General features: G+C 46.7%; 1 protein-coding gene across 3 annotated transcripts in view; it reads right to left on the bottom strand.

Annotated features, from left to right (window-relative positions):
• Positions 1-12385, bottom strand: part of DPF3 (double PHD fingers 3) — a 243535-nt gene extending 231150 nt beyond the window's left edge. Inside the window, exon 1 of one of the 3 annotated variants that reach the window (XM_039334076.1) lies at positions 12248-12385. In XM_039334076.1, the coding sequence (XP_039190010.1) occupies positions 12248-12279 (32 nt within the window). In that variant the 5' untranslated portion in view covers positions 12280-12385. Of the gene's footprint in view, positions 1-11297; positions 11987-12247 lie in introns of those variants that run through there. The other 2 variants (XM_039334049.1, XM_039334114.1) reach the window with 2 other exon arrangements.
• Positions 12386-16633: the final 4248 nt, after the last annotated feature.

The raw sequence follows: 16633 nt of genomic DNA, 5'->3' as shown, positions 1-16633 counted from the left end.
CTGTTTAGTAACCAAATGCACTTTTCCCAAACACACTCTCACATACCCCCCCTGCCATTTCATTTTAAAAACCCATGCTAGAAATGCTAGCCATGTATTAGTCTAAGGCAGTGTTTCCCAAACTTGACAATTTTAAGGCATGAGGACTTCAACTCCCAGAATTCCACAGCCAGCAACGCTGGCTGTGGAATTCTGGGAGTTGAAGTCCACATGCCTTAAAATTGTCAAGTTTGGGAAACACTGGTCTAAGGTATAGTTAGACTCTGAAAAAGAAGAGTATCAGTTTTCTACTGGAAAACCCACTATGGCAGAAATTTAAGCATCTATCCCCAAAGACAGCATAGTGAATTGGGCATGTTCAAAAGCCACAGAAGGCTAAAAATTAACTGAGAGGCTGCAAGTGTCCTAGAAGAAGTTTCTCTATCCAGAATATTGAACATAAAACATAGAATAACAGAGCTGGAAGGCATCTTGGAGGTCTTCTAGTCTATCCCACTGTCCGAGCAGGAGACCCTATACCATTTCAGACAAATGGTTGTCCAATCTCTTTTTTGAAAGCCTCCAGTGACGGAGCACCCTCAACTTTTGAAGACAAGCTATTCCATCGGTTGATTGTTCTCACCGTTAGGAAAATTCTCCTTAGTTCTAGGTTGCTTCTCTCCTTGGTTAGTTTCCAACCATTGTTTCGCACCTTGCCTTTTGGTGCTTTGGAAAATAGCTTGACCCCCTTGCCTTTGTAAGAGCCCCTCAAACACTGGAATATCATCTCACCTCTAGTCCTTTTCATTAGACCAGAATACGTTGTCAAAGAGTTTGTTGCAGGGCACAGTTGTGCTTGTTATGTTTTGTTTTAACTACTGTACATGATTCATCAGCAACTCCACCACAAGACATCTGTCCATTGTGACACTAAGAGTCTGATACTACAATGTGGTCCACCACTCCTTGAAGAAAATTATGCTGACATCAAATGTGCTTCCCCAATTACCAAGCCCTATCTTGCTATACTAATGGAGTTAGCAATTAAGCTTTCCTCGCTCTTTTAATGCAAGACAAATTAAGTAGAGCCGGATTGGTGATTTCCCCCAGTTTTGTTGCTCCTCCTACTGGGCTGGTTCTAGACATTTTGGCACTGTGGGCAAAGTCATATTCTGGTGCTCCCTATGATTATATTTAACTCTGAAGCAGACATTCCAGTTACTGCTTTATTGGGCATAACTTTGATAAGCTAATAGTCGATCTCTCAGTACCTTTTGTCTCGCTTCAGTAATACCTTTAGTTTCCTCAGGTCCATAGTTGTACTTTCTTTTTCTTTTCTTTTCTTTCTTTTTTTTTGTGACTTGCAAGGACTCTTAGTGTGCTGTTCATACCACTTCACCAATTTTGTGGCTGTTTTTCAAGAACCACAGAAAGAAAAAGTTCTAAAGCAACGAGGAGAAATGATCAACTTTTATACTCATGTGGTGTATTTTGGAAGTCTTTCCAATGTTGGAGCCTCCTATCATTCAGTACCCTAGGTGACTGCTTTGGGTTCCTAGACCTTGAAACAGCTCACTCCTGCCAAGGGTCACCTGCTGATTGGAAGAGAAACACCAATCACTTTTCCCGATGTTGGATGGGCAAGGATAAGCAGGTGCTTATAATGCCATGTTCATTATTTATTGATTTATGTGCCACCCATGTTGTCAGAGATGACTCTGGGCAGCTTATAAGCATTAGAACTAGTATACATTAAAACAATAAACAATATTATCGTTTACAAATAACAACAATAATAAATTCTGTTTAGCCACCCATCAAGTTGCCGAACCCACTGGGTATAGACACAGAAATGACAGGTCAGTCAGGCCACTTCTGAACTACCTCACTCGCTCTTCAGAAAGACCGGAGACAGGTAGGGTGAAGAGGGAAAAAGCAATCATTAACAAGCGAGCTCCACCCTCAGCTGTGCTTTCAAGGGAATGGCAGGGATGGCTGTTAATCGTATTTAATCCTTGTGGGCAGCAGCATCTGGAACTGGGCTGTGGATGTCCCAGGGAGCTGGAATGAGGTTGTCAAAAAGGCACTACCCCACCACCAGTATCAAAGTAATAAAACAGTAAATAAAAAAAAAAAGAACAGTCATGCAAAACCTGTTTTTGACAAAGCTGTGGAAAGCTTATTGTGCCCTCCATGATGACAGAGGCAGCAATGAGCCGTTCTTTGCCAACTGAAGGTTAACCAGTTGCGCAACACAGGACTAACTCTCTCCAGAGAGGATAGTCCTGTAATTTTTTTTTTTTAAAAAAAAAAAACAGGTCTTGTGCTCTTTTCAAAGGGCCATGAAACTCATGGCTAAATAACAAGTTTTATAAGGGACTCCGTGTTCCCAATAAGCCTTTCGGGGGACACTCAGGACAGATATCTTTGTGGAAACCAAGTATGACATGCTTTTCCTGTAGCACAAGCCAACAGGGCCATGAAGCATAGCCTCTGTCAGAAGTAAGTCTTCATCCTGGTTCATCCAAGCCGGGGATAAATAAGCAACATGGCGACTGCTTTGGGAAGAAGGTTACAGTTTATTGAAGAAGCAGAAAGATGGTCCTTGCAAGAAAGAGCAGAGGAGAGGAAAGAGGAATTGAGCACATGGGCAGTAGGTTTTTATACCCCCTCTAAGCCTTGTTTGGAATAGTTTCCTGTTCCTGTGGCATGAACCTTGAGGCTATTTCTGAGTGTTTTTCTAGGCCTTGATATCTGTGGTTTAATCCTATTATCATATCCTGCTTCCCAGGTGATGGGGCTAATGACTCCTAGAGTTTGGGTGGGGCATGCAGATTTTCTCTTTGTCTTCTTGATTGCTCTGGCTTCAACTTTCTGATGGTTTTACATCTGCACTTGTATGGGACTAGCTCTTGCTTGGGGCAGAGAGATAGATTTGGGGCCAGGTTTGACTTTAAAAAATCCTTTTAAGGAAAAATATATTTTTCTGCCCTTTTAGTATTTCCTTCTCTGGGCTAACTTCCCTCACCTCCTTAACCAGAGAGCAGGAGCCAGGCCTGCCAACCTAAATCAGTCAAAAAGAGCTAGACAGAATTCCCCCCCCCCCCAATGACTACATCAGCAACCACAGAGCAAATACTGTGACAGGATGCCAATCACTAAAATAAATAAATAAATAAATAAATGTGAAGGTGGGGAGAAGAAAATGGTATTTTACAATTGGAGCACCTAATGACAACTTTAACTTGCTTCAGGAAGGAGACAAAGGCAGCATCATGAGACTCTGGTGTTTTAAAAATCCACCACTGTATTTATGATGCAGTTAAAAGGATGCAAGGATGAGTCCCAAAACTACCCTTTTATTTTCCTTTTTTTTTGCCTCCAGTTCAAATATTTCCCTTTCATTAAATGTGATCCTGCAGCTCCCTTGTTACAATGGCATAAAAAGGTCATGTTTGCAGGAGACAGCTGAATTGGTAATTTCAGCCAACTGCTTGTCCTCCATGTGGCAGCAGCACACCAACCAGGATGATTACATCAGTCCTGCGTCAGTCATTATTCAGTTTTTCTAGCCAACGCGTCAAACTCATCGCGTCACGTGACGTATCATGACGTTTTTTGCCTTTGCGGAGCCGGGTGGGTGTGGCCTGTACATGACGCATTCAGCCCGTGGGCCACCAGTTTGACACCCCTGTAAAATCTAGCCCAGGGGTAGGCGACCTTGGCTCTTTTATGACTCGTGGACTTCAACTCCTAGAATTCCTGAGCCAGCATGGCTCAGCTTGGAAACCTCTCCCTTCCCCTCAGTATGGCTGGCTCAGGAATTCTGGGAATTGAAGTCCACAAGTCATAAAAGAACCAAGGTTGCCTACCCTGGGCTAGCCCTTTCACTAAAGGGAAACACCATAAGATGAAATGTGCATTCTATTCCTTTGCCCAACTACTCTCACTCCTATACTTACAGAATGGGGAGAAATAAAAGAAAGATAGACATAGAGTTACAATACATTTGACCAGAAAATGTTAAAATTTAGCCCTAAACAACTCTCAAGATCACTTGTCTGGGTTAAGTGAGTTAGTGTGCTTGCACAACACATGTTGACCCCAGCATTATCGTGCAAAGGTTACCAAGTAGTTTTTATTAATTTCTTGGACCAGCATCGCAGACAACACTAATGTAGAAAATCTAAGATGTAGTCATTATTTGAAAAATATATATCCTATTTCATATACAGAAGATTGATTGGGGGGCAATGAGGACTCACAACAGAGCTATCTCAGAATTTATAATGCATATATAAATATGCTAATCATGTCCAATTATTGTTTCATATTCATTTCTGTGGCCATTGATTTACAACACTGCAAAACAAAGGAGTCGTTTCCGGGCTGGAAGCTCTATTTATATTTATTGGGACAAACTCAGGGCATCCTTAGGCTTGGAGGAAGATCAAGATGGCAGATACGATCATGTGATCAAAGCTTTTTTGATGGGTATCCTGTGCAGGCTGCATGTAGAAAACAGGATGGGGCTTCATATTGCATGGCTGTCTCTACCTCCTCTACCCTCTGCCCTTTGGACATTCCTCCAGTTCTCTGGGATTGCCTACAGAGAATTGGCTACTGTACTTTCAGGAATTGCTTAACATATAGCAGTGATGGCGAACCTTTTAGAGACCGAGTGCCCAAAAACTGGCCCCGCCCCTGCTCTGCCACCCCCATCCCCCGCCCGGCCTGCCCACTCACCACCTCCAGGGCCCACTGCAGATCGCTCAGGCAGCCCAGCAGTGCTATGGCGGCCACACCCTCTGCCCATGCCCTGCAGCATCAACTGCATGATGGGGTGTGAGGGCAGAGTATTGTCTACACTGTCTGGCTGCCATGTCCTTGGCTGCGCTGCTCCGTGTGGGCCACCCTCGAGGGCGACTTTCCTTCAGGGGGGCTGCTGGAGAGGAGGGGTCACGGGGGGAGGCAAGGCTGGGGCAACGGCACGTGTGCCCACAGAGAGGGCCCCGAGTGCCGCCTCTGGCACCTATGCCATAGGTTCACCACCACTGACATATAGTAATGTAAGAACTGGATCTCTTTCCAGCATACAAACAAAATGATAGGCCACAAGTTAAAAGCTAATTTCTGATTTTAAAATATTGAAAAAGATAGCATCCCTTATTCTTTTCTCTGCCTGTGCCTGTAACCATACTTAGCCCCATACCATTGCTTCCATTTGTCAGCTGCTCCTTTTACCTGGACTGACTCAGGTCCTCCATATGTTGTGACAATGTATTGGTATCTAACTCCAAGCCCCCAAACAAATTGCTGGCAAGCTGCCTCCTAGTCTTAAGCCTGGAGAGTTGAATTTTTGTATACTGAACAGCGGCTTGCATGGCGCCAGAGCTTTGAACCAGCAAGTGGATGGGTGTTAAAAGTTGTGCAGGATCCAGTTTGGGTCAATCACTGGGCCAGAGGTTTAGTCTTCTAAGCTTTTGGAGTCATTCTGGAGCCCATGCTCAGGGAACTTCTCTCTAGTGTGCACACACCACTCTGCTAGAGAGCAGTTCCCTGAAGATGGGCTCCAGCACGAATCCGAAAGAAGATTAAACCTCTGGGCCTGGTGACGTACCCAGATTGGATCCTGCAACATTATCCTGGACACGTATTTTCGCCTTCATTCACTACAAGTTTTTCTTAAAAAAAAAAAAAAGTTGCCTTCAATTGTTTTTCAGCATACTTCAGATTTAGATCAAGGCAATGTGGTGCATCAGGCAGTGGCAGTCCCTAAAGATCGATTCTGATATGCAGAGCCTCCCCAGTGCAAAGGTCCTGGTGCTTTCCAGACTCCCTGCACTCTGTGCTATACTATGTCTGCCTTTAGTTGACATTCTTTCCTTTCAGGCTTAAGGCAGACTTTCCCTTTTGCTTTTGCTTTCCCTTTTCATGACTGTCCACTTTCTCAAGTGCCCGAGGTAGTCAGACTGATACCCACACAACCAGGTAAAGCAGACATGTAAAATACAAGGCCCGGGGGCAGGATGCGGCCCGCAAAGTGATTTTATGTGGCCCACGAAGCCATCCTGGAAACAGTGAGGGAACGGCCCCCGCTGCCTTAGCCCTGGCCCAGGCCGGCCGGGAGCCAATGTACAATTTTGTGGTGGCCATCTTGGCATTTGCCCCAGTGGACCATGCCTTGGCACTTGCCCCGGTCCCACCCCCTTCTGCCAGAGATCCTCAGCTCTGTCTCACTCCTACCCAGGCCCCCATAGGCATCCTTGACGCGAATGATGTAGAACTGGCCACGCCCACCCAGTAGGCCACACCCACTCCATCCACCCCCACCCAGTAGGCTGCACCCACTCTGGCCGCACACCCCCAGCCCCCCCAGGGCAACCGCAATGCTGATGTAGCCCTCAGTGAAATTGAGTTTGACACCCCTGAGGTAAAGGAAGGTTTATAAACTATATAATCCATGATATACAGGTAGTCCCCCAACCTACAACAATTCATTAATAACTGTTTAAAGTTACAATGGCACCGAACAAAGTGACTTATGACCATTTTTCACACTTAGGAGCATTGCAGCATCCCCATGGTCATGTGATTTACAAGCAAAGTCAATGGAGAAGCCAGATTCACTTAACAACCGTGGTTCACTTAACAAATGTGACAAGAAAAGTAAAAAATGGGGCAAAACTCACATAACAAATTTCTCACTTAGCAACATAAATTTTGGGCTTAATTGTGGTCATAAGTTGCGGACTACCTGCACTGAATTTACAGCTAAAGAACAGCTTGAGAAGTCAGAATGAGTTTAGTGACCAGGGAAGCAACTGGAAATAAAAATAGAAGCAATTTCCTGGAAATACCAGCATTTCTCACTTCAACTCTTTGTTTCAGACTTCCTTTGTATAGGTGTTTATTTAATACACACACATATTGTATTGGGGGGGGAGGAGTAACTGCCATCTCGATTCTTTGTTTGTTGGCCCTTATGCAACCCAAAGGGTATCATCTCCACATGCAAGAAGGATGTAAAAGAGGGTTGGGAGCCTCCCAAGGTTTGCAAAAGTACACAACTAACTTGAGCAAAAATTTCTTGGAGGAACTCCAAAAACAGCTCCTGGAGGACTTGAACATGTTTATTGGCCACAAAAGACTGCTGGGAGGAAAAAAAAAAAGAGGTTGAAAGGTGGACTGCAAGTGCTGGAATCCTGAATATTTCACATTATACATTATAACCATTCCACAACCCCATCAGAAGACTCAAGGAACATCCAGATTTGCTGAAGATCAAGAAAGCTTTGGGGAGAAAAAAATTGCCCTACTGGGGGGGGGGGAATGGCAATCAACAATTCATGAAGAGTGAACCATAGTAGAAGAACTGAGGCTGGGGGATGGATGTCAGAGACGTCCACAAAATGTGGAATAATCAGAATAATCCAGATGGTGTCCACAACAATGCAATCAAAATTCCATGACGCACATAACATGAAGCATTGATCACACCTTTGTGGCCATGTTAATGACATTTTTAACCACATCTTTGTAGATGCCAGGAGTGCAAAACTAGAGAAGAAAACACAAGCTGGTTACAGATGGATTATAGCAGAGATCCCCAACCTTTTGGGCACCAGGGACCGGTTATGTGGAGAGAGGCTTTTCCATGGACTGGAAAGGGCATGGTTTTGTGTGTTGACTGCATCCTGCGGATGGGGCTTTGTTTGTGTGGCCTGGTTACTGGCATACCAAGGACTGGTACCGGTCCACAGACCAGGAGTTGGGGACCCCTGGATTATAGCATATTCCATGAAGTTCTGGGAATGGGGCAAATCCACTGTACAGTAAAAACAAATCATTAGGAAGGTGCCTTAGTTGGCTCATATCACCAAGTTATGGTAAAGAAATGAAAAAGATTTAAACCTTTCCCAGCATTTTGTTGGTGTGCATATTTTCCTCCTCCAGAATCAGAGAACATTGCCAGGCCTGGTTCTAAACCAACCACCAAGCAGTCATACAAATTTTAAAAATTCAAAACAAAAAAGTGGAGTGAGCCAAGATGATCCCTCAACTCTTGCAGGTCAAGATCCACATCAGGAAAGAAGCATAGATGAGTAGGAAACCAATGCAGGAAGTGAGTATAGCAGCACTTAAATATTTGTCCTGGGAGCTCATATTTAAAGGTGGCCTTCACCAATTTAATGCTCAGGGGATATGTTGGAGCAACTCCCAGAATTCCCAGCCAGAAGGTATAGAACGGTTTTAAGGCAGGAATACATGTCAAAGGGCAAGGTTTGGGGAAGGTGCAGGCACACTAAGATGCCTTGTAGGAGATAGAAAGAATTGGTTCCTTGCAGGAGCAAAGGTATATAGCTCTCCCTTCTTTGTGGCTGCTTCAAACCGTTTTGATACAGGTTTCGCCTTTTAATAATCAAAAGCAACTGGGAGGTGACGGGTGTGGAGGGAGAGATAGGCAAAGAAAAGGGAAGATGTACATGGAAGAGAGAGAGAGAGAGAGAGAGAGAGAGAGAGAGACGCCAAGTACTACCGGTATGTCATAAATTATAGCCTTCCCGAAACTAAAGAAGTAAGTTTGGAAAGCACTTTCTATTCCGGGAGCCGGGCATGCTAATTAAAAAAAAAAACGCATTTATTTCCTAGCCCCTCGGTGCCTAATCTTATCAATTCAGACCTCTCCTGCTTTCTCCTTTAACACCGGGTGGGCAAGGAGGTGTTTCCACGGCAGAAACAAGACAATGCGCGTTCCTGTATTGTAAAGGCAAGGAGAGCTGCAACGAAGCGCCGCGGAAGAGAGCCCCGAGTGATCCTGCGTGGCTGCTGGAACAAAAAAGGCGAATCGGGGGAAATTTAACAAAGGACCCGTTGCCTCGGATCTGGCAGTCCGAAGTACTCCTTCTGAATATTCCGGGAGGCTGGAAATGAAGCGGTCCCCAAAGAGATTCATCGCGGGAATTGGGGGGCTCCTGTCGCAAGCGCTGGAAATAAAAGGGGTCTTGTGTGATCAGAGGAAGCGGCCAAGACACAAAGAGTTTGAGAGATCACCTGATTTAGCAGGTCTAGAAAGCAGATGCCCATTTCGGGGCATCTTCAAAGCCGGCGGGGGGCAACCTTTGTGCCAGTTTCTGGAAAGTCTGGCGGGGGGAGGGGGCGGAGCGCAATCTTTAGATTATGTTTTTGAGACGGAATAAAAACGCAGACGGAGCAAATGCAAATGTCACTCGGCCCGCTTTCATTGTCAAGGAGGACACACGGGACTGAAACGCTGCACGCCATATCGCCCCCTCCCTCTCCTTTCCTTCAAAAAAACCCCCCATCATTATATGCCTGCGCCGGTTTTGCTATCATTTAACCCTCGGGGCGAATTTAAATTCTTCTTCCCGATCACCAACTTTTGGAAAAGCAACGCTCTTTAAAATAAACCAACAACTTGAGAATTGACAGATGGCCAGCAACATTACTTTAAAAAAAAAAAAAAAGAGCGAATTTGCTATGCTTGATATCTATTGTTTCCTTTCGTCTCACCCCAGTCAGACGGGGTGGGGGGAAGGGGGGCGGGGAGAAAGAGAGAGAAGAGAGAGCTAATTATATTAAAAGCCTGCCTTGGCTCCTGAAAGATTTCAGGGGGAAGAACTCTGAGCCACAAGACGAATGAAGCTTCGGCGCAGCCGAGTGAAGAAGTCGGAAATGATTGATGCGGAATGGTCTTGCTGCAAATAAATTTAACGATGTAGCGTTAAGAGGGCAGCAGCTTCCCGGCTCTTTTTGTCTGTCTCCACCCGCGCCACACTGGTTAAAGCCCCGGCGGCTCCAACAGATACACGCTTCATTTGCACCTGTGATGTAAGCAAGAATCGATTCCGGATACTCCCCCTCCCCTCCCCCAACTCCTTAATCTCACTCCGAAAATCTTGCCCTTCCTTGGAGGAAACTCAAGCGCCAGTGACTTTGCCGCAAAGAAATTCCATTCCGCCTGTCGTTTGTCTCGGCGAGGTAGAGAAATCCCTGAAGTTATTTTCATCCACAGCTCGTTCGTGTCCTGCACCGTAGCGAGCGGGCTTTCGAGTGAACCCACCTTCCCGAAAAGGCTTGTCTGTCCGGCAGCCAACTAAACCCCAAACCCCTCAGGGAGGGGCCGTGAGACTGAGCACTTCCCCCAGCAGCCCGCCACTGCTCGGGGCAAAAGGGAGGGCCGAGTGGATCATCCCCAGGGAAGAGAGCTTTCCCCACATCCACCCCGCCTCTCTCGGACAGGCCAAACCCACGGGATACTCGCAGGATGTGCAATTCCCTCCAAGCTGGCTAAGTCCTTCGGGGGAATCGAGTGTTGCATACATTGTGTACTGTAATCTAGTCCCGAGGTTGGCGGGTTTCGGGTTTCCCACGGAACTCCCCAGGTTGTTCCTCCAGCTTTTTCTCTACCTTCAGGTGCGCGGCGGGGGTTCACTGGATCCCGAAAGCCACGTGCGCCGCCCTGAGCTTCTTGAAGGAAGGGCGCGATCTGACGACGCCAATTGCAAGCTTTGAAATCGGCGGAGACCGCAGATTCCGGAGGTTCTTTAACCGACTCTTGCTCTTCATTTGTCCGCCCGGCGCCGCCACCCCCGCATCTACCCACCCGCCCGTGCAAGAAAAAGAGTTAATGCCTTGAAGAATAGCAAACGCCTCTTCCTAGATCGCGTTTGGAATTTATCACGTTTTTGGTTTTTTTTAGCCCTTATTTTGTCCCAAAACCAGGATGGGGAGGCGAGGTCACTTCTTTAAATCCGAGGGCTCTCTGCGCCACTGCCTTGAACCCCGACCCCACCCCCGCGCGCCGCCTTTCAGCTGAACGCGTCTTCTCTCTGCAGCCATTGCCCACACCAAGAAGTATGTCTGGAACACCCTGCCCAAGTGCTTGCCAACTCCGGAGGGAAGATTAAAACTGGCAGAAAACTGCAGTCGGAAGCACTCCGGAAAGAAATATGGGCTTGTGTAGAGCGAGAAGCCGCACAGCCAGACCCCCGCTGGGCCAAGTGCCCGGCTTAAAACTCGCTTCGCTTGGTTTCTGAGCCCCGCCCCGCCCCCTTTCCGCGGAAAACTCGTATGTAAAGGTAGTAGGGGCGGGGGGAGAGAGAAAGAGAGAAAAAGTGAGAGCGCTTAATCTACGCGCGAGCATGCGCGCGCGCGCGCACCCGTCCGCGATCAGCCGCCTCTGGACCCGCTGCCAAACCCCACCCTCCGTACTGCTTTAGGGGATTAACCACTGGTGCGTGCCTACAGACCACCTGGGAAATCTGGGGCTCTCTAAAGAAAGACTAACTGCCCACCTTTAATCCCGAAGGGAAGGCGAGCTTTCCCATCCGTCCATTGGAGGCTTTGGGAACCCGTCCACCTGCACCTGCGCTGGTTGGAGGATTTCTGGCCAGAAGCCAGAGTTTGCTTTCGGTTGCGTCCCCGCGACATCTAGTCTATGAAATCTATACATCCCAGGACTGCTCTCCTAGCAGCCTGACTCTAGTGGTATCGCCTACTTAGAAAAGCGAAAAGCGAACGATATGCAAAACAGATCGCCGGACTTCCTGCGCTTTATTGGAAGCAACCATCCACGAACCGGAGTTATTCATCCCGGACCACAACTCTCTCCCTTCCTGCCCAATAAATCCTGGATCCGGGCTGCCCCTTTTGCCAATAGAAAGGGAGCCAAAAGAAGCCTAGAAAAGCAAAAACTCCTTTCCTCTCGCGCGTCAAACCCTCTCCAACTACTGGAGCGTTTGCAAAAGCAAAACTCTTAAACTGCAGTCCGACTGCATGCCAAGACAACCATTATGCACCCAGTTTCCACAATCGATCTTTCTCTGCTGGACACCGGGCGGACGGCGCTGGAAGCCAAGCCGGACGCCACGCACAGGACTCTGTCAAGCACAATCACCCACTCCGGAATCCGTAAAAACCTTGCCAATTTCAGCAGCCAAGAATCCGGGGAAGCACTTATCCGTGCCTTCTTAAAGCCCCAAACTCTTGTGAGGGGTTTTTCCGTCACTACCAATAAATAAAAAAGAACGCAAAATATATTTTTCTTATTAATTTCCGAGCAAGAGATTTGTGTGTGTTGCAAAAAAAATAAAATAAATGAGGATATTGGAAAGAAAAGAAAGAGGGAGACGAGATCAGCTGGGAGTCTGGAGACACCAGCTTCGGTCTGGCAGCAAGCATCGGAAAGGCGCCCTTTTTCATATTTAAACCACGCGGAATATGTACATTTTTGATTCCTACTTACGCTTTCAGGGGGTTGTGAATGACAGTCGCCATTTTGCTACAATGTAACAGAATATTGTGTCTCAGAGTTCTAAAGGTTCGCTCAGGGGAAGCGGTTGGCCAATCGGGAAAGCGGATACCGGCCCGCTGTCCAATCAAGGAATACAGGAGGAGCCAGGATTCTGCTAGTTATTAGGGGAGCTGTCAAAGCCCAGAGGTCACTCCCTTTCTGTGCAACTGTTAAGAGAGCAGGTCTTAAAGAGACAGCAACATAAGCAAAAGGGTAATCGTCACTAAATTTTAGAGCAGTTGAAGACTTTCTGTAACCTCCGTCTTCGTTTTTTCTTCTGAAAGTACGCACAGAGACAACTATAAAACAGACTTCATTCACAATCTGTTTGCATTTCTGTGACGCTTCTCGTCCCAAGTGGCATGCCCTCACTTTTATCCCTATACAAGAAATGGGTTCATATCACTTCGGGGGGGGGGAGGGAATCTCCTTCTGCATACCTAGGCAAGTGGTTTAGGCAGCATACAGTATTTTAATTATCTCCATTTTGTTCCTTTGATCTACAGCTACTTTCCCTTTAGGTTTACTTGGAACTGTTTATAATCAGTGAGTTTAGGAGAGCACCCTTCCCCCTCCACTCGGAATTTCTGACAGCCGTCCAGCATCTGCAGCCCATGCACTAGTTATATAATGCACAGTGGTCAAACAGACCGCCTGTTTGTTTCACTCAAAGCAAGTTTACGAGGTGAGCATCTTGTTTAACATGTTGAGACTTGACCTCTCTGATCTTTCGACATGAAGGAAGGAAGAAGGAGCATTAACTATATAGCTTAAAAATAATAATAACTGCAAGGAAAAAAGTGGAGACATCACCCCATTTCTGGGAAAATCACCAAAACTCCAAGGTGACTGAGTTTACCTATAGCTAATTATACTAGTCTGTGAATTAATTATCCAGTAGGAGGAAAAAAAAGATTTTTAATGTGCTAAGACTCCAATTAAACTGATTTGAGACTAAACCTATTTAGGCTGCAATCCTATGCCACACTGTAAAACTTGCCTCGTCACGTGACGTGTCGCGACGTATCATGACTCTTTTTGCATTGCCTGCAATGGAGAGGGCATGGCTTCAGTATGATGAAACCGCCCGTGGGCCGGCAGTTTGAGACCCCTGCTGTAAAGGGTCAGTGAGACTTATTACTGATAGGAAACTTATTGCAATCATATACTAACCTATGAGGGGGTAGCTAGATAAATATAATAAGATTTACAACTGAGTGAGCTTCCCAAGGATTACATCATTAAGAATACATATAAATAAACCTGTCTCTATCACCAACACCCCTTGTAATAATGCTCCATTTTGAATATCTGTGTATCACAGGAAGTTATATTGCAACAAGTCAATTCATTGGTCCACTTAGCCCAGTGCTGAATACTCTGATTGGTAGTTGCTCCTCCATGCTGCAACCTATGACAGAGCATATTCCTTGCATACAAAGGTTTCCAGGTCAGTCTCCCTAGTTAAAACTGTTGGCTATCTCACTCTTCCATAGGAAAGTGGCTGAGTATTGAACTGTGGATTTGCAGACTAAAGGTCTCTGTGTCTCTGAACACCTTCAAGGCTTCAGAGAAAGCACATATTCTGTTGCTTACTCCCAGGGACATGTTTGGAGAGAAAGCATGTACTGTCACTTCATTTGGGTCACAGAAACTAAAGAGATCCACTTAACTGAAAAATAACCCATGATGAATGGTGTGTACCTCAAACAAATAAAGACTTGGCCAGAACTCCTGGAGGCCTATCTTGAAAAACAGTGAATACTGAGGAGAGAAGAAGGTTATGATGGCTGCTCCCCAACCATCTGCTCCCTAGAGCAGGGGTGTCAAACTCAATTTCATTGAGGGCCATATCAGCATTGCTGTTGCCCTTGGAGGGCCGGTGGGTGTGGCCAGGGTGGGTGCAGCCTACTGGGTGGGCGTGAATGGAGTGGGTGTGGCCTACTGGCTGGGCATGGCCAGCTCTACATCATTCGCGTCAAGGGTTCCTATGGGGGCCTGGGCAGGAGTGGGACAGATCTGAGGATCTCTGGCAGAAGGGGGTGGGACCGGGACAAGCGCCAATGCATGGTCCATTTCTTCATTCCTCACAAAGGGTGACACCTCCCCAGCATGCACCCAGGGGGCGGGGCTGCTTCCTCGGTGTTTCTAGACAGACTTGTGGAGCTAAGACTGAAAGCGTTTCAGCATAGATGGCCACCACAACATTGTATATTGGCTCCTGCTCAGCCTGGGCCAGGGCCAAGGCAGCGGGGGCCATTCCCTCACTGTTTCCAGGATGGTTTCACAGGCCACATGAAACCACTTCGCGGGCCGCATCCGGCCCCCGGACCTTGTGTTTGACATGTCTGCCCTAGAGTCCTCCTCTGAGTGTTATGCAGTCTGTTTAGTGCTCCCTGAACCATGCACTGTCCTCAAGTATGGAGGAAGGATGTTGTTCCATCAGCAAGGATTGAAGTAAGATCCCATCTACTGCTAATACAGCTAACCTGTACATGGTATGTGTAATGAGAAGGTTTTCTTTGTCTCAAGCATCAAAATGTCCTGGCTCCTCCTGCCAACTTCTGCAGTTATTGGTACTGGCAATGAAGCTGCTGACGATCGAGCCCTTGCTCAGGGCAGGAAGCCACTAAGCCATTCTATTAGAGCTTCCAGCTCTAATTTGAAAACATCTAGGCCAGGATGGATTGCTCTATTGATAAGCAATTCCTACCATCAGGAAATTCTGCATTATGTTCACCCTGAATTTTCTTTTAATTTCAACCAATCATCCTTGTACTGTTCTCGGTCTCAATAAAGAGGAGGTCTGCCCCTCTTGCAAATGACAGTCTCTGAGATATTTATAGACATCTATCACATCTCCCCTAGTCCTCTCTTTTGCAAATTAAACATGCCCAGCAGCTTTAAACATTCCTCATGGGGCTTGGATTTTAAACCCCTTTATCATCCTAGCGGCCCTCTTTTGAATCCACTCCAATTTCTCCGTGTCATTTTAAAGTGCAGCACAAGTGTGGCCTAATTAGCACAATGGCACTGTTGCCTTCTGTTACTTGGATGTGATCTGTTAACGCATTACTTTATTGGTCATCTGACTTTCTATTTGTTTATGTTTGTGTTATGATTGGTGGCTACTAGTAGTCTTAGTTCCTCTTCATCTGCCTCCAGTACAGTACCTTACTCAGATGAAAGACAATACTTGTCACAGCTGATCATAATCCTGAGCAATTTGGCCTACGTTTGGAGTCTGTCAGGTTAATTTTTTTATTGCATTTTGCCCTTTAATCCACCCAGTTTGGTATCATCTGCAGATCTGATAAGCAGTTCTTCTATTCCATCTTCTCTGGCAGAAGATGGCCATTTTCAAAAATGGTAGAAGCACTAGGCTGAGATCAGAAGCCAGGGAACACCACATGAGTTTCCCTCCAGAACAATGCAGAATCATTTACTCTTTGGATAAAGATGTTCTATGTCAGGGGTGTCAAACTTAATTTCATTGAGGGCCACATCAGCATTGGGTTTGCCCTTGGGGGGGCCTGTGGGTGCAGCCAGGGTGGGTGCAGCCTACTGGGTGGGCGTGGATGGAGTGGGTGTGACCTACTGGGTGGGCATGGCCAGCTCTACATCATTTGTGTCAAGGGTGCCTGTGGGGACCTGGGCAGGAGTGGGACAGATCTGAGGATCTCTGGCAGAAGGGGGTGGGACCGGAGCAAGCGCCAATGCACGGTCCATTTCTTCATTCCTCACAAAGGGTGACACCTTCCCAGCATGCACCCAGGGGGCGGGGGCAACACAGCAGGGGCTGGTTCCTTGGTGTTTCTAGATGGCCTTGTGGAGCTAAGTCTGAAAGCGTTTCAGCATAGATGGCCACCACAAAATTGTACATTGGCTCCCGCCCGGCCAGGGCCAGGGCCAGGGCCAAGGAAGCAGAGGCCATTCCCTCACTGTTTCCAGGATGGCTTTGTGGGCCACATGAAACCACTTTGCGGGCCGCATCCGGCCCCTGGGCCTTGTGTTTGACATGTCTGTTCTATGTTCTATTATAGGAAATCCACCAGACTGCTCTAGTATTTGGCTATCAGATAGGATGGCTAAACAAGGAACAATATTCTATAGCAGGGATGTCAAACTGCCGGCCTGCAGGCCAGATGCGTCACACTGAAACTGAGCCCACCCCATTGCTGGCAATGGGGAAAAAGTCACGTTGCAAGTTTGACACTCCTGTCATATAGTCTACACCAAACTAATCATTCTTTCACGATCTGTTTTTGACAGATACATGGGGGCTCCTGGTAATAGTAGCATTCTTTCCTAGTAGATTGCAGACTATCTATTCTAATT

Source organism: Crotalus tigris, unplaced genomic scaffold (genome assembly GCF_016545835.1).
Source record: "Crotalus tigris isolate CLP2741 ecotype Arizona unplaced genomic scaffold, ASM1654583v1 scf7180000017545.3456711, whole genome shotgun sequence".
In the NCBI taxonomy this organism is placed as follows: domain Eukaryota; kingdom Metazoa; phylum Chordata; class Lepidosauria; order Squamata; family Viperidae; genus Crotalus; species Crotalus tigris.
This window is presented reverse-complemented; position numbering and strand designations above follow the sequence as displayed.